This window comes from Schistocerca serialis, chromosome 1, assembly GCF_023864345.2.
Source record: "Schistocerca serialis cubense isolate TAMUIC-IGC-003099 chromosome 1, iqSchSeri2.2, whole genome shotgun sequence".
Classification (NCBI taxonomy): Eukaryota; Metazoa; Arthropoda; class Insecta; order Orthoptera; family Acrididae; genus Schistocerca; species Schistocerca serialis.
In genome coordinates, this window is record NC_064638.1 from 1170746876 (window position 1) to 1170763902 (window position 17027).

Below are 17027 nucleotides of genomic sequence, written 5' to 3' on the forward strand. Positions count from 1 at the left end.
GGAACTGTTCCAGGCAGGGTTCAATTTGGATGGTGTCTTGAGGAGTCGGATCATTAGGAGTAGGATTAGGATCATTTTTCTTCGTGGCAAAGTGATACTTCCAGCAGAGAGTACGAGTGTAGGACAGTAAATCTTTGATGAGGGCTGTTTGGTTGAATCTGGGAGTGGGGCTGAAGGTGAGGCCTTTGGATAGGACAGAGGTTTCGGATTGGGAGAGAGGTTTGGAGGAAAGGTTAACTACTGAATTAGGGTGTTGTGGTTCCAGATTGTGTTGATCGGAATTTTGAGGTTTTGGAGGGAGTGGAGCTGGAAGTGGGAGATTGAGTAGATGGGAGAGACTGGGTTTGTGTGCAATGACAGGAGGTTGAGGTTTGCTGGAAAGGTTGTGAAGCGTGAGTGAGTTGCCTTTCCGGGGGTGGGAAACCAGGAGATTGGATAGTTTTTTGAGGTGGAGGGTGGCATGCTGTTTTAATTTATGGTTGGCCTGTAGGAGGATACTCTGAACAGCCGGTGTGGATGTGGGAGAGGAAAGATTAAGGACTTTTATTAAGGATAGGAGTTGACGGGTGTGTTCATTGGCTGAGTTGATGTGTAGGTGAAGGATTAGGTGGGTGAGGGCAATGGATTGTTCAGTTTGGAACTGGTATAGGGACTGATGGAAGGAAGGGTTGCAGCCAGAGATGGGAACTTTAAGTGTGAGGCCTTTGGGGGTGATGCCAAATGTCAGACAAGCCTGAGAAAATAGAATATGGGAGCGTAATCTGGCTAGGGCGAAGGCATGTTTGCGGAGGGAATGTAAATAAAACTTAATGGGGTCGTTGTGGGGGTGTTGTGAGGGTGACATGGTATTAGAAGGTGGAAAGTGTAACATGAGGTGAAATGAAAATGAAAATAAAAATATATGGGGAGAGATAAAGGTAAACCGGAAAGTAACTGGAGATCTGGAATGAAAAAAGGCGAAAAGGTGTTGGTTACAGCTGGGCTATGTTGGACTTGGGTTGGTAGACAACGATGTGCATAAAGGTTAGGTGGTTATGTTGCCGCCAAAACACGTTAAAGGACGGAGAAATTCGGGAAAATTTCGAAAAAACTGCGTGTAGTATATTAAAAGGAGTGGTATTGTCGTGGCAGATTATGAAAATGAGGCTAACAATTGTCTGATGAAGAAATAATGACGTTAAAACCTGTGGGAAGTGGCTAAAAATTATAAGTGATGTGGGAAAAACTGAAATGGAAATAATGCGAAAGTTATTAGAACTGGCCGAAATGGTTGTTTACAAGGTGAAAGGAGCTGTTTGTGAACTAGAAACGATGGATATTATAGCGGCGGTAGTGCTGAAAGCGGCAAAAAAAAAAAAAAAAAAAAAAATTGGTTTGGAAGTGGGTTACGTATTATTGAGTATATATATAGGCGGGATAAAATAGTATAGCAGATTACAATAAAAAGGAGAAGGTGAATACAAAGTTAAACTACTGGCAAAAACAGAAATAGGAAAATAAGACGACAGAAAAGATTTCGAAATGCAACAGTGACAATAACAAACGTAATTGTTGGATTCAAATTAATGATATCAATATAATAGAAGGAAACATTCCACGTGGGAAAAATTATATATAAAAACAAAGATGAGGTGACTTACCGAACGAAAGCGCTGGCAGGTCGATAGACACACAAACAAACACAAACATACACACAAAATTCAAGCTTTCGCAACAAACTGTTGCCTCATCAGGAAAGAGGGAAGGAGAGGGGAAGACGAAAGGAAGTGGATTTTAAGGGAGAGGGTAAGGAGTCATTCCAATCCCGAGAGCGGAAAGACTTACCTTAGGGGGGAAAAAAGGACAGGTATACACTCGCACACACGCACATATCCATCCACACATACAGACACAAGCAGACATATTTAAAGACAAAGAGTTTGGGCAGAGATGCCAGTCGAGGCAGAAGTGTAGAGGCAAAGAAGTTGTTGAAACATAGGTGAGGTATGAGTGGCGGCAACTTGAAATTAGCGGAGATTGAGGCCTGGCGGATGACGAGAAGAGAGGATATACTGAAGGGCAAGTTCCCATCTCCGGAGTTCGGATAGGTTGGTGTTGGTGAGAAGTATCCAGATAACCCGGACGGTGTAACACTGTGCCAAGATGTGCTGGCTGTGCACCAAGACATGTTTAGCCACAGGGTGATCCTGATTACCAACAAACACTGTCTGCCTGTGTCCATTCGTGCGAATGGACAGTTTGTTGCTGGTCATTCCCACATAGAATGCATCACAGTGTAGGCAGGTCAGTTGGTAAATCACGTGGGTGCTTTCACACGTGGCTCTGCCTTTGATCGTGTACACCTTCCGGGTTACAGGACTGGAGTAGGTGGTGGTGGGAGGGTGCATGGGACAGGTTTTGCATCGGGGGTGGTTACAAGGATAGGAGCCAGAGGGTAGGGAAGGTGGTTTGGGGATTTCATAGGGATGAACTAACAGGTTACGAAGGTTAGGTGGACGGCGGAAAGACACTCTTGGCGGAGTGGGGAGGATTTCATGAAGGATGGATCTCATTTCAGGGCAGGATTTGAGGAAGTCGTATCCCTGCTGGAGAGCCACATTCAGAGTCTGGTCCAGTCCCGGAAAGTATCCTGTCACAAGTGGGGCACTTTTGTGGTTCTTCTGTGGGGGATTCTGAGTTTGAGGGGACGAGGAAGTGGCTCTGGTTATTTGCTTCTGTACCAGGTCGGGAGGGTAGTTGCGGGACGCGAAAGCTGTTTTCAGGTTGTTGGTGTAATGATTCAGGGATTCCGGACTGGTGCAGATTCGCCGTTTGATGTGGAATGGGTGGCAGCTGTCATAATGGAGGTACTGTTACTTGTTGGTGGGTTTGATGTGGACGGATGTGTGAAGTTGGCCATTGGACAGGTGGAGGTCAACGTCAAGGAAAGTGGCATGGGATTTGGAGTAGGACCAGGTGAATCTGATGGAACCAAAGGAGTTGAGGTTGGAGAGGAAATTCTGGAGTTCTTCTTCACTGGTACAGAAGCAAATAACCAGAGCCACTTCCTCGTCCCCTCAAACCCAGAATCCCCCACAGAAGAACCACAAAAGTGCCCCACTTGTGACAGGATACTTTCCGGGACTGGACCAGACTCTGAATGTGGCTCTCCAGCAGGGATACGACTTCCTCAAATCCTGCCCTGAAATGAGATCCATCCTTCATGAAATCCTCCCCACTCCGCCAAGAGTGTCTTTCCGCCGTCCACCTAACATTCGTAACCTGTTAGTTCATCCCTATGAAATCCCCAAACCACCTTCCCTACCCTCTGGCTCCTATCCTTGTAACCGCCCCCGATGCAAAACCTGTCCCATGCACCCTCCCACCACCACCTACTCCAGTCCTGTAACCCGGAAGGTGTACACGATCAAAGGCAGAGCCACGTGTGAAAGCACCCACGTGATTTACCAACTGACCTGCCTACACTGTGATGCATTCTATGTGGGAATGACCAGCAACAAACTGTCCATTCGCATGAATGGACACAGGCAGACAGTGTTTGTTGGTAATGAGGATCACCCTGTGGCTAAACATGCCTTGGTGCACAGCCAGCACATCTTGGCACAGTGTTACACCGTCCGGGTTATCTGGATACTTCCCACCAACACCAACCTATCCGAACTCCGGAGATGGGAACTTGCCCTTCAGTATATTCTCTCTTCTCGTCATCCGCCAGGCCTCAATCTCCGCTAATTTCAAGTTGCCGCCACTCATACCTCACCTGTGTTTCAACAACTTCTTTGCCTCTACACTTCTGCCTCGACTGACATCTCTGCCCAAACTCTTTGTCTTTAAATATGTCTGCTTGTGTCTGTATGTGTGGATGGATATGTGCGTGTGTGCGAGTGTATACCTGTCCTTTTTTCCCCCTAAGGTAAGTCTTTCCGCTCCCGGGATTGGAATGACTCCTTACCCTCTCCCTTAAAACCCACTTCCTTTCGTCTTCCCCTCTCCTTCCCTCTTTCCTGATGAGGCAACAGTTTGTTGCGAAAGCTTGAATTTTGTGTGTATGTTTGTGTTTGTTTGTGTGTCTATCGACCTGCCAGGGCTTTCGTTCGGTAAGTCACCTCATCTTTGTTTTTATATATATTCTTGTATTCATGTATTCAGGTTTCATATTTCATAGATTTCATCCCATGAAGAAGAACCTTCTGTTTGTTCGTAAAATACGCAAGGCAGTAGATAATGATGACCAGAATGATACAGTAGTCATTTACATCTGAGAGGCATTCAGTAAAGTTCTGCACTTTCCCCTAGTGAACAAAATATGAACTTACAGAATATCGGAATTTATGGAATATTTTAAGTAACAAGAATCCACCAGAACAGAGGTAATAATAAATGTATGCCAATGCAGATTGGTAGAACTGTTCTTATTCTCTTTGTATGTAGATTTGTCAGACAATGCCAGCAGCACATGAAAACTGTTTGCTACTATATTATAAGAAGGAAAGCTGCTACTCACCATATAGCAGAGATGCTGAGTCGCAGATAGGTACAGCAGGAAAACTTGCTAGTAATACTGCTTGATGGGTCATGGTTGTAACTAAACACAAATGCAAAAATGATAACAAAAGCTGTTGTATATGTGGATTTCTCAACACTGGATAGTTGTAGTAAAATGGAATGAGACCTCCAGAGTATCGATGCATGGTATCGGGACTGACAGTTGATTTTCAACATAAACAGAATCAATGTGTTATACATAAATAGATGAAGTGACCCATTATTGTTTGTTTACAACCATGGGCAACAGTCAAAATGGTGAATATACATTCAGAGCAATCTAAACTGGAACAACCACATAAAACTAATAGGTGCCTAACTGAGATTTATTGGAACAATGTTAAGGAAATGCAGTTCTCTTATGACTGAAGTGGCTTACTCTTGCTTGACCATCAATGTGGGATCCTTAACAAGTAAGATTAATAAGAGAGATAGGGGAGATCAAGAGAAGAGCAGTGCATTTCACCACAGGCTCATATATTAAGCGCAAGAGTAGAGATTTACTGTTAAAATAAAAGAAAAATATTGCTTCCCCCCCCCCCCCCCCCATACACACACACACACACACACACACACATTGTGAAATTATACCTGTCGCATCTTCAACAACATACCGTAAGGTGGTTTGTGGAGTCTCTATATGTACAGGGTGTTACAAAAAGGTACGGCCAAACTTTCAGGAAACATTCCTCACACACAAAGAAGGAAAATATGTCATGTGGACATGTGTCCGGAAACACTTACTTTCCATGTTAGACCTCATTTTATTACTTCTCTTCAAATCACATTAATCATGGATGGAAACACACAGCAACAGAACGTACCAGCGTGACTTCAAACACTGTGTTACAGGAAATGTTCAAAATGTCCTCCGTTAGTGAGGACACATGCATCCACCCTCCGTCGCATGGAATCCCTGATGCGCTGATGCAGCCCTGGAGAATGGCGTATTGTATCACAGCCGTCCACAATACAAGAACGAAGAGTCTCTACATTTGGTACCGGGGTTGCATAGACAAAAGCTTTCAAATGCCCCCATAAATGGAAGTCAAGAGGGTTGAGGTCAGGAGAGCGTGGAGGCCATGGAATTGATCCGCCTCTACCAATCCATTGGTAACCGAATCTGTTGTTGAGAAGCGTACGAACACTTTGACTGAAATGTGCAGGAGCCCCATCGTGCGTGAACCACATGTTGTGTCATACTTGTAAAGACACATGCTCTAGCAGCACAGGTAGAGTATCCCGTATGAAATCATGATAACGTGCTCCATTGAGTGTAGGTGGAAGAACATGGGGCCCAATGAAGGCATTACCAATAATGCCTGCCCAAACGTTCACAGAAAATCTGTGTTGATGACGTGATTGCACAATTGCGTGCGGATTCTGGTCAGCCCACACATGTTGGTTGTGAAAATTTACAATTTGATCACGTTGGAATGAAGCCTCATCCGTAAAGAGAACATTTGCACTGAAATGAGGATTGACACTTTGTGGATGAACCATTCGCAGAAGTGTACCCGTGGAGGCCAATCAGTTGCTGATAGTGCCTGCACACGCTGTACATGGTAAGGAAACAACTGGTTCTCCCGTAGCACTCTCCATACAGTGGCGTGGTCAACGTTACCTTGTACAGCAGCAACTTCTCAGACACTGACATTAGGGTTATCGTCAACTGCACAAAGGATTGCCTCGTCCATTGCAGGTGTCCTCCTCATTGTTCTAGGTCTTCCCAAGTCATGAGTCATAGGCTGGAATGTTCTGTGCTCCCTAAGATGCTGATCAATTACTTCGAACATCTTCCTGTCAGGACACCTTCGTTCTGGAAATCTGTCTCGATACAAACGTACCGCGCCATGGCTATTGCCCCGTGCTAATCCAAACATCAAAAGGGCATCTGCCAACTCCGCATTTGTAAACATTGCACTGACTGCAAAACCATGTTCGTGATGAACACTAACCTGTTGATGCTACGTACTAATGTGCTTGATGCTAGTACTGTAGAGCAATGAGTCGCATGTCAACACAAGCACCGAAGTCAACATTACCTTCCTTCAATTGGGCCAACTGGCGGTGAATCGAGGAAGTACAGTACATACTGACGAAACTAAAATGAGCTCTAACAAGGAAATTAAGTGTTTCCGGATACATGTCCACATAACATATTTTCTTTATTTGTGTGTAAGGAATGTTTCCTGAAAGTTTGGCCGTACCTTTTTGTAACATCCTGTATATATAGAACAGTATGTTGTTCACTGGCACACCAACATCAAATAATAATAATAAATTTGAAACCTAAGGATAATTTCATTCTGTGTATGTTCCTGTGCAAAGCTATGCAAATCATTTTTATTTTCCAGCCAGGATATTCCACAATTACAACACATTAATAGAAACTTTGTATAAAACCCGAAAGAAATCATATAGACTAACCCCTACTACAATCATTTCAAGACAATGCTGAAAATAATCATGTTCCACATATACACTCAGCCACTATGCTGAAAGATTGAACTACTGCTCTGTATCACACTATGGAAAATCCAGGATGGAATGTTGACCCACCACCTCCCAAAGTCCCACTGTCCAGCCAAAACGGGACATTCTTCTTGTGACACAGTAGCACCCAGGACTGGAGCAACTGAATCACATTGTATGCCAGGGCTTCAACTACCTCTCGTTGTGCCCTAAAATACAGAACGTCCTACCCACTGTCCTTTCACCCCTCCCACAGTGATATTCCACCTACACAACATTGAGGTCCATCCCTGCTCCCAACTCCTTGCCTCATGGCTTATATCACTGTAATAAACCTAGATGCAATACCTGTCCATACATCCTCCAACCACTGCCTTGTCCTGTCTAGTCATAAGCATTATTTATCCAATCAAAGGCAGGGTTACCTGTCAAAGCAGTCATGTGATCTGCAACCTAAGCTGCAACCACTGTGCTGCATTCTACATCTACATCTACACACATCAAAAAAAGTTTTGCATCACCTCGATTCTGAGAGTTCTGGAACCTGTACAGAAAACTGGAATGGAGATCAACATAAACATCACTTCCGCCCTTTTTATTGCTCATGAAAACCACACATTGCATGTTGTACCACCATACAGTGAGACCTTCAGAGGTGGTGGTCCAGATTGCTGTACACACTGGTACCTCTAATACCCAGTAGCATTTCCTCTTGCATTGATGCATGTCTGTATTCATCGTGGCATACTATCCACAAGTTCATCAAGGCACTGTTGGTCCAGATTGTCCCACTCCTCAATGGCAATTCAGCGTAGACCCCTCAGAGTGGTTAGTGGATCACGTCATCCATAAACAGCCCTTTTCAATCTATCCCAGGCATGTTCAATAGGGTTCATGTCTGGAGAACACGCTGGCCACTCTAGTCAAGCAATGTCGTTATCTGAAGGAAGTCATTCACATTATGTGCATGATGGTGGCGTGAATCGTCGTCCATGAAGATGAATGCCTCACCAATATACTGCTGATATGGTTTCACTATTGGTCAGAGGACGGCATTCACGTATCGTACAGCCGTTATGGCATCTTCCATGACCACCAGTGGCGTACGTCAGTTCCACATACTGCCACCGCAAAACAGCAGGGAACCTCCACCTTGCTGCACTTGCTGGACAGTGTGTCTAAGGCGTTCAGCCTGACCGGGTTACCTCCAAACACGTCTCCAACAAATGTCTGGTTGAAGGCATATGTGACACTCACTGGTGAAGAGAACGTGATGCCAATCCTGAGCGGTCCATTCAGTATGTTGTTGGGCCCATACGTACTGCGCTGCATGGTGTTGTGGTTGCAAAGATCTTGCCATGGATGTTGAGAGTGAAGTTGCACATCATGCAGCCTATTGCGCACAGTCTGAGTAGTGACATGATGTCCAGAGGCTGCATGAAAAGCATTATTCAACATGGTGGCGTTGCTGTCAGGGTTCCTCCGAGCCATAATCTATAGGTAGCAGTCATCCACTGCAGTAGCAGCCCTCAGGAGGCCTGAGTGAGGCATGTCATTGACAGTTCCTGTCTCTCTGTATCTCCGCCATGTCCGAACATCACTTTGGTTCACTCCAAGATGCCTGGACACTTCACTTGTTGAGAGCCCTTCCTGGCACAAAGTAACAATGTGGATATGATTGAATCACGGTATTGACCGTCTAGGCATGGTTGAACTACAGGCAACACAAGCTGTGTACCTCTTTTGTGGTGGAATGACTGGAACTGATCAGCTGTCAGACCCCTTCCGTCTAATAGGCGCTGCTCATGCTTGGTTGTTTACATCTTTGGTCGGCTTTAGTGACATCTCTGAACAGTCAAAGGGACTGTGTCTGTGAAACAACATCCACAGTTAATGCCTATCTTCAGGAGTTCTGGAAACCAGGGTGATGCAGAACTTTTTTTGATGTGTGTATATGGATATTCTACAAATCACACTTAAGTGCCTGGCAGAGGGTTCATCGAAACACACGCTATAATTCTCTATAATTCCAATCTCGAACAGCATGCGGAAAAAATGAACCCTTATATTGTTCCGTGAGAGCTTTGATTTCCCTTATTTTATGATGATAATCATTTCTTGCTATGTGGGTCGACATCAACAAAATATTTTCATATTTGGAGAAGAAAGTTGGTGATTGAAATTTTGTGAGAAGATTCTGCCACAGTGTAAAACACCTTTGTTTTAACGATGTTCACCCCAAATCCTGTAACACGTCAGTAACACTCTCTCCCCTATTTCTCGATAATACAAAACGTGCTGTTCTTCTTTGAACTTTCTTGATGTTTTCCATGAATCCTATCTGGTAAGGATCCCACACCATGCAGCAGTACTCCAAAAGAGTACGGGCAAGCTTGGTATAGGCAGTCTCTTAAGTAGATCTGTTGCATCTTCTAATTGTTCTACCAATAAAACACAGTCTTTGGTTCACCTTCCCCACATTTTCTGTGTGTTCTTTCCAATGTAGGTTGTTCGTAATTGTTTTTAGCAGTACTCCAAAAGAGTACGGGCAAGCTTGGTATAGGCAGTCTCTTAAGTAGATCTGTTGCATCTTCTAATTGTTCTACCAATAAAACACAGTCTTTGGTTCACCTTCCCCACATTTTCTGTGTGTTCTTTCCAATGTAGGTTGTTCGTAATTGTTTTTAGTTGAATTTATAGCCTTTAGAGTTGACTGATTTATCATGTGACTGAAGTTTAATGGACTCCTTTTAGCACTCATGTGGATGACTTCGCACTTTTCATTATTTAGAGTCAATTACCAATTTTTGCACCACACAGATATCTTTTCTAAATTGTTTTGCAATTTATTTTGATCTTCTGATGACTTTACTAGTTGATAAATGACAGTGTCATCTGCGAATAGCCTAAGAAGGCTGCTCAGATTGTCTCCCAAATCATTTGTATAGATAAGGAACAGCAAAGGGCCTATAAGACTACCTTAGGGAACGCCAGATATCACTTCTGTTTTATTCAAAGACTTTCTGGCAGTTACTACAAACTGTGACCTTTCTGACAGGAAATCACAAATACAGCACATAAACTGAGATAATGTTCCATAAGCAGAGAATTTGACTACAAGTTGCCTGTAAGGTACAGTGTCAAAAGCCTTCTGGAAATCTAGAAATACAGAATCAGTTTGAAATCCCTTCAACACTTCATGTGAGTAAAGAGCTGGTTGTGTTTCACAAGAATGATGTTTTCTAAATCTTTCTTGCTTGTGTGTTGATAGACCATTCTCTATGAAGTAATTCATGATGTTTGAACACACTATATGTTCCAAAATTCTGCTGCATATCGACATTAATGATATGGGCATATAATTTAGTGGATTACTCCTACTGCCTTTCTTGAATATTTATGTGATCTGTGCAGCTTTCCAGTCTTTGGGTACAGATCTTTAGTTGAGCGAACAGTTGTATATGAATGTTAAGTGTGGAGGTACTGCATCAGCATACTCTGCAAGGAATCTAATTGGTATACAGTCTACACTGGAAGACTTGCTTTTATTAAGTGATTGAAATTCATCACTATTCCAAGGATATCTACTTCTAAGTTACTCATGTTGGCAGCTGTTCTTGTTTCGAATTCTGGAATATTTATTTCGTCTTCTTGGGTGAAGGAATTTCAGAAGGCTGTGTTTAGTATCTCTGCTTTGGCAGCACTGCCATCGATAGAATTTCCATAGCTATCATGCAGAGAAGGCATTGACTGTGTCTTGCCACTAGCATATTTTACATACGTCCAGAATCTCTCTGGATTTTCTGCCAGGTTTTGAGACAAAATTTTGTTGTGGAAACTATTATAAGCATCTTGCATTGAATTCTGCGCTAAATTTTGAGCTTCTGTGAAAGATCACTGATCTTGGAGATTTTGCTTTTATTTATGTTTGGCATGCTTTTTTCATTGCTTCTGCAACAGTCTTCTGACCTGTTTTGTGTACCAAGGCAGATCAGCTCCATCTTTTGTTAATTTATTTGGTATAAATATCTCACTTTGAACTGAAGCCACATCTGGTCTGCACTTACATTGTTAATTTGGAAGGAGTGGAGATTGTCTCTCAGGAAGGCATCAAGTGAATTTTTATCTGCTTTTTTGAATGGGTACATTTTTCACTTATTATTTTTATAAGATTTTGGAGCTACAACATTCGCTCTCACTACGACAACCCTGTTTTCACTAATCCTTTTATCAGTTTTGATACTCAAATTTGGCTCAGGATTATTTGTTGCTAAGAGGCCATGACACCAACAATCTGTCTGTCCACATGAATGGTGACCAACAAACTTTGGTGAAGAAACAGCTGGACCAACGAATTACTGAGCATGTTGCCCAACACAACATTCTTCACTGGAGTGACTTCTTCATGGCCTGTCCTATATGGATCCTTTCTTACAACATCAGCTTTTCTGAACTGTGTGGGTGGGAACTTTCCCTGGAGTATATCCTACATTCCCATAATCCACCTGTCTTCACCCTGCATTAGTCACTGTCCTTCATGCACATATCATGTTCCCTGCTCCCACTCCAGCCCTGCACTACACAGCCTTCTGTTTCCCCAACACACCCACAATCATTTTTCCTGTCCTCTACATCTTGCCTTTTCGGCACCCCCATCCCCTCATCTGAGTAACGTCCCCACTGTATCTAGTTGTCCTACTCTGTCCCTGTATGCTCCCACAAGCAGCACTTTACTGTCTCCCACCCGCTTCCCTGCTATCCCTTCCCTTCCCTCCCCAGCCTCCTCCATACCCCCACCACCCAGATTGCTTCTCCCATCATGTGCAGTTGCTCATAGTCCGGCCTCAGTGGCCAGAGACAGAATCATGTGAGTATGAGTTGTGCTTGCGTGAATGTGTGTGTTCTGTCTACTTTAGAAGAAAGCCTTTTGGCCAAAAGCTTACATTTGGCCTGTCTGCAACTTGGCACCTGCTCTATATGGTGACTACAGTTCTATGTCTATTTCCTTGGGTGTCCCACAACAGTTGAAACATTTCTTGCTTGACCAGTGTTTCTACTCTGAACTTGTGAAACATCATAATAAGTTAAACTCATTTACCAAATATTGTTATTCATGTATTTAGTCACTTCATACTAAAAACAATGTACTAAAAATGATTCTTTGACCGAATAAAGAAATATGCTTAACATTTCTTTTCAGTTTTTCTAATTTATTAGAGCTCGGAGTGCCTGTTCATGTTGACCATGGTGCCTTCTATTCCAAAGCCTTTTGAGTGTTTTGTCTGGCTTCTTATATAGCTCCAGAATGCACAAACTTAAAATCCTCAAGCTTTCTTTGACTCCTCTACAAGAATAATTTATGGATATTTTCCACTACTGTCAAAATTTTCCCGTTATTTTGTTGTGTGCGCTTAATGTAAAGATGAGATACATATGCCAACACAGTGTTTCACCTGTGTAAATATAGTGCAAGTTCTTTCTCAAACTGTGCCTCTGCCATCCTGTTGCAGGGCACTAAATGTGAGCACCAGTTATGCAAAGCATGCTGCCGAACACTGTGTTATACGCAAGATAAGGATTGCCCAGGACACCGCATTCTTATTAAGACAAGGCGAGAAAGGGCACGGCACTTTGCTGCTTTGCAACACCAGCCCCAGGAGGACAGTTGTCAGCCGGGTGAAGATCTCGATGGGGAGGTGGATATGGACAAGGAAGACAAACAAGATATAGAAGGATGCCTTTTAACTGCAGAAAATGAGTCATAACATGGACTACTGGTGTTTCATAACACTGTATCTATTGTAAATAAAATTTGTTACATTGTTTGTTTGCTGTTATTATTTTGTTAAATGAAACTATATGTATAGCAGTGGCAGGGCAACACACTTATAAAGCTATTAATGTTTGCAAGCTTTCAGAGCTCTGGAAGCTTCCAAACTTTAATACCTTTTGTATATGTGCTCTCCTGTTGCCACTTGGTGTGTAAATTTTACAATTTTTTATCTATCCAATTACACTTTATTTTCAAAATTTGATCATTTTATTGATAAAATACACACACACACACACACACACACACACACACACACACACACACTATCCTCCATAAGTTTGGAAACACCATGCTGCTTATTGCAACAGAGCAAGATGAGAGTGATCTATGTGAATTTTTGGTTAGAATATAGAATAGTATGCTCAAATAACAATTAAGAATAATTTCAATTTGTACAGATACATAAATATTGTCATTGTTCAGTTTTATACAAACTGACTTTACCTCTCCAAGCAGTTCCACTAAACAAGCCAGGTGGTGCCAGCAGACAGCATGACCATGTAGTGGTACATTGTTTACAATTCTGTTCAGCTGTAGTTCAGTTTGTGTGAAGGTAGGACACACATCAGAGGTAACTGAAAATGGCTCCAAAGTGCCACAGTCCTTATGATTCATGGGTGAAGATATCACTTTGCACCAAGAGGCAATAGTATCTGACAAATATCGAATAAACTGAAGATTTCCATCAGTTGAGTTGTTGAGATCGTACACTGATATCAACATACAATGATTGTCCTCACTCAGGAGGATCCAGGAAAATGTTAGAATCCCAGGAAAAGTATTTGGCACTGATCAGTAAACTTAAGAGATTCAAATTTTTCGACATATTGATAGCTGAACTAAATACAAATGGGGATACTCCAGGGCGTGAGTCAACAGTGGGATGGTGCCTGACTGAAAACAAAATTCAGGGTTATGTAAAAACAGGGATACCATTTTTGCACCCTGTTAACAAGACTATAAGGCCTCAGTGGTCTACGGCACATCAACACTGGAGAGCTGACCATTGGGAAAGAGTCAATAAAGTCAGAGATCTGGTGAAAACAGATGGAGAAATGAACCAAAAGGCTTATAATGTCATTTGCTCGCAACATGCCGAGACATCTGGTTGGGAAAGGTTTTGCCTTGCAACAAGACATTGACTTGAACGTAACATCCCACTAACGACAATCTTAAGAGTTACCTTTGCTTATTAATGATTTAAGCTGTGGGTTAATGAACACTCCATTGATCATCAAAGTACTGAACTGGAAAAAATATACACCCATTAGCAAGTGGATCTGACAGACACACACACTGTTATGTTAATGTGTGCCATGTAGTAGCTTTTTTGACATATTGTGGGTATGGTGAATTTTCTATACAGGAATTGCTTCAATAGATTAGAAAGTATCAGTGCTGTCAAACTGACAACAGTGACAATGTGTCCTGAACTCAAAGAGACACCAAAGGCATTGGGGAGCTGTATTGATCCATGACTAATCAAATTCCAATAAAACTCGTGTTGGTTGGTTCATGCTGGGTCCAAGGTGCACAGGTATTGCTCACAAGCATCCCTCATGTGTTTAATGTATCTGATTCCAGTGAATTGTCTTCCAAAAGATGCAGGTCAGCTGTGAGGATATTGAAGATGAACAAACAGATGCACATGATTGAAGAGTAGTGTCGCGTACTGTTTTTCAAAGACAGATAAAGGCATATATATTAATCACACATTTTAAGGTGGATGTTCCATAGAGGATGCTGGGAATGAAATCTTACGATTGGCTCATAGCACATTGGCTGCTGGGACAAGCCCTGCCTTCTCCAAGGGCAGTCAGCTTATAACTCACTAAAGAAATGAACATGTATTGGGTAAATTCATCACAGAACTGACGTGAAAGTTGATGGCCAACCACTAGGAGGCGGCTCACTTTTCTGAATAATAATAAAATAATAATAATAATAATAACCACAAGATGGCCGCCGAGTAAGTGACGCCAGAAACCATTTCCAGAAAGTTAAGTGATTTAGACAGGAATATAATTTAGTTTAACGCCGACAACAAATTAAATACGTGCATTAGTGTATCGTTTAGTCTTGCCGTTAAAGGTTTGACTTTTCTTTGCGTATTTTTTCAGAAAACACGAAAAGATCGTAACTTCGCGAAGTCGCGCTTAGGCTTAAATTTTGTAAACGTGTTTGTTTCTTGTTTCACGGTAATTTAACTAGTTTCTCGGTAACAAATAAGTAAACTACCGTAAATAGCGTATAACTTCATTGTTTTAATACAGATTTCAGAAAAACAGCGTAACTTTATATCAGAAACTTGCCTATATACATTTGTTTATAGGCCTAATTCTCGTAACGTTTTTGGAGAATCAAAGTTAAAGTATCTCGTTTAATTGTCCTTTTTTTCATTCCATCGAGTGAAATATATAATAAATAGCGTATACCTTCGTTGTTTTAATACAGATCTCAGAAAAACAGCGGAATTTTAAATCAGAAACTTGCTTATATACATTCGTGAATAGGCTTAATTCTTGTAAAGTCTTTTTTGATTTTCGGTAATTTAATTGATTTATTCTAGCTAAAGTATTATTTTTGCCATGAGTGAGAAGTGCCTGACTTGCCGTAGAATTGTTAGTTCCGGGGTTTGGTGTGATGGATGCAGTAGTTTTTTTCACTGGGGGGACTGCAGTGGCGTGGGTGTTGGGAAAGTGGATCAGGCTCATCAGTGGTTATGTAGGATTTTCAGCAGAGATAGGAAGATAGTGGAACAGGAGGGGAAAATTGCTGCCCTTCAGGCTGAGCTAGATCAGGCTAGGGAAGATCTGGACAGGTTAAGGAGGGAGAAGGGCAAAGAGAGGTGGGAAGTGGCAACAGATAGCAGAAGGAATAGGCCTAGAACTAAGTCTGACAGTTTTGTGGTGAATGTCAAAAATAAGTTTGACCTGTTGCTTCAGTTAGAAACTGATGAGCCTCAAGCAGAGGTAGGTGTAGACAGGACACAACAAACTTTCAATAGGAAATTGAAAAAGAATGTAGGAAAGTCATCGAAAAGGAAGAAAGTTTTGTTGTTAGGCAGTTCTCATGCCAGAGGTGTAGGCCAACTTCTGCAGGAGGAATTAGGACCAGAATACCAGGTCACAAATTTTTTCAAACCAAGTGCTAGTCTGGATCAGGTGACAGAGGATTTAGGTTCACTCTGTAAAGGATTTACCAGGGAAGACACCGTGGTTATTGTGGGAGGGCCAGGGAACAGCATCGACAGAGATCCTGGGTACAGTATAGAGTGTGACCTGGTAAAGATTGCGTCAGCATTGAGACACACCAATGTTGAATTTGTATCTGTCCTGAGACGCCATGACCGGCCTCATTTGAACTCTTCTGTTGGGAGAGTTAATTTGGAGTTGGAACGGCTGCTTGGATCGGGTGCGGGGGCTCATATTGGTGTGGTTCCTGTTGATTATCTCAGTAGGTGGGACTATACCAGGCACGGCCTACATCTCAACAGGAAAGGGAAGGGGAAACTGGCTGGGGTAATAGCAGGAAATTTAAGGGGGGGAGGCACTGCCATGAATGGTAAAATACCAGTGGTTACAGGTGTTGGAGCAGCACCTTTTTTAGGATAGGTAAGACAGAAAGATGTCAAGTTCTACGAGAGGTCAGGATTGAAACAAATCTTCAGTTTAGGAAAGAAATTAAACAGCACAATTCTAGCACATTGGATCACCAATCACAGCTATCAATTATAAATTTTCACCAATCACCAGAAATTTTATCTCCACCAAGTTGTATCTCAGTCCTAGGTAATTCCATTGATGAATTAAAGTCACCCAACCCAGTTGACATAATCTGCCTCTCTGAACACCATGTGACCACTGGTATAGGAACTAGGCCTAAGCACAATGAGAAACTCAGACAGGAGAGTACTGCAAATGTTAGAATAAGGAAAGGTTCTCATAAAAGTATAATTAAAAATAATGTAAGTATATTTCATCAAAATATTGGGAGTTTAAAGAATAAAGTAGACGAGCTTCTGGTTTGTTTAGAAGATTTAGAAGCTGAGAATGAAATAGATATACTATGCCTGTCTGAGCATCACATTGTTACTGATATGGATAAGGTAAATGTAAGTGGTTATAAGCTCTCTGCACATGTAATGAGAGAAAATATGGAGAAAGGAGGAGTT

General features: G+C 42.2%; 1 protein-coding gene across 1 annotated transcript in view; it reads left to right on the forward strand.

The window, feature by feature from the left end:
* The window catches only part of LOC126418540 (tRNA-dihydrouridine(16/17) synthase [NAD(P)(+)]-like), a 253050-nt gene extending 240205 nt beyond the window's left edge, over window positions 1–12845 (forward strand). The window contains exon 8 of the mRNA XM_050085357.1: window positions 12531–12845. Coding sequence (XP_049941314.1) covers window positions 12531–12785 — 255 coding nt within the window. The 3' untranslated portion in view covers window positions 12786–12845. The remainder of the gene's footprint in view (window positions 1–12530) is intronic.
* Window positions 12846–17027: the final 4182 nt, after the last annotated feature.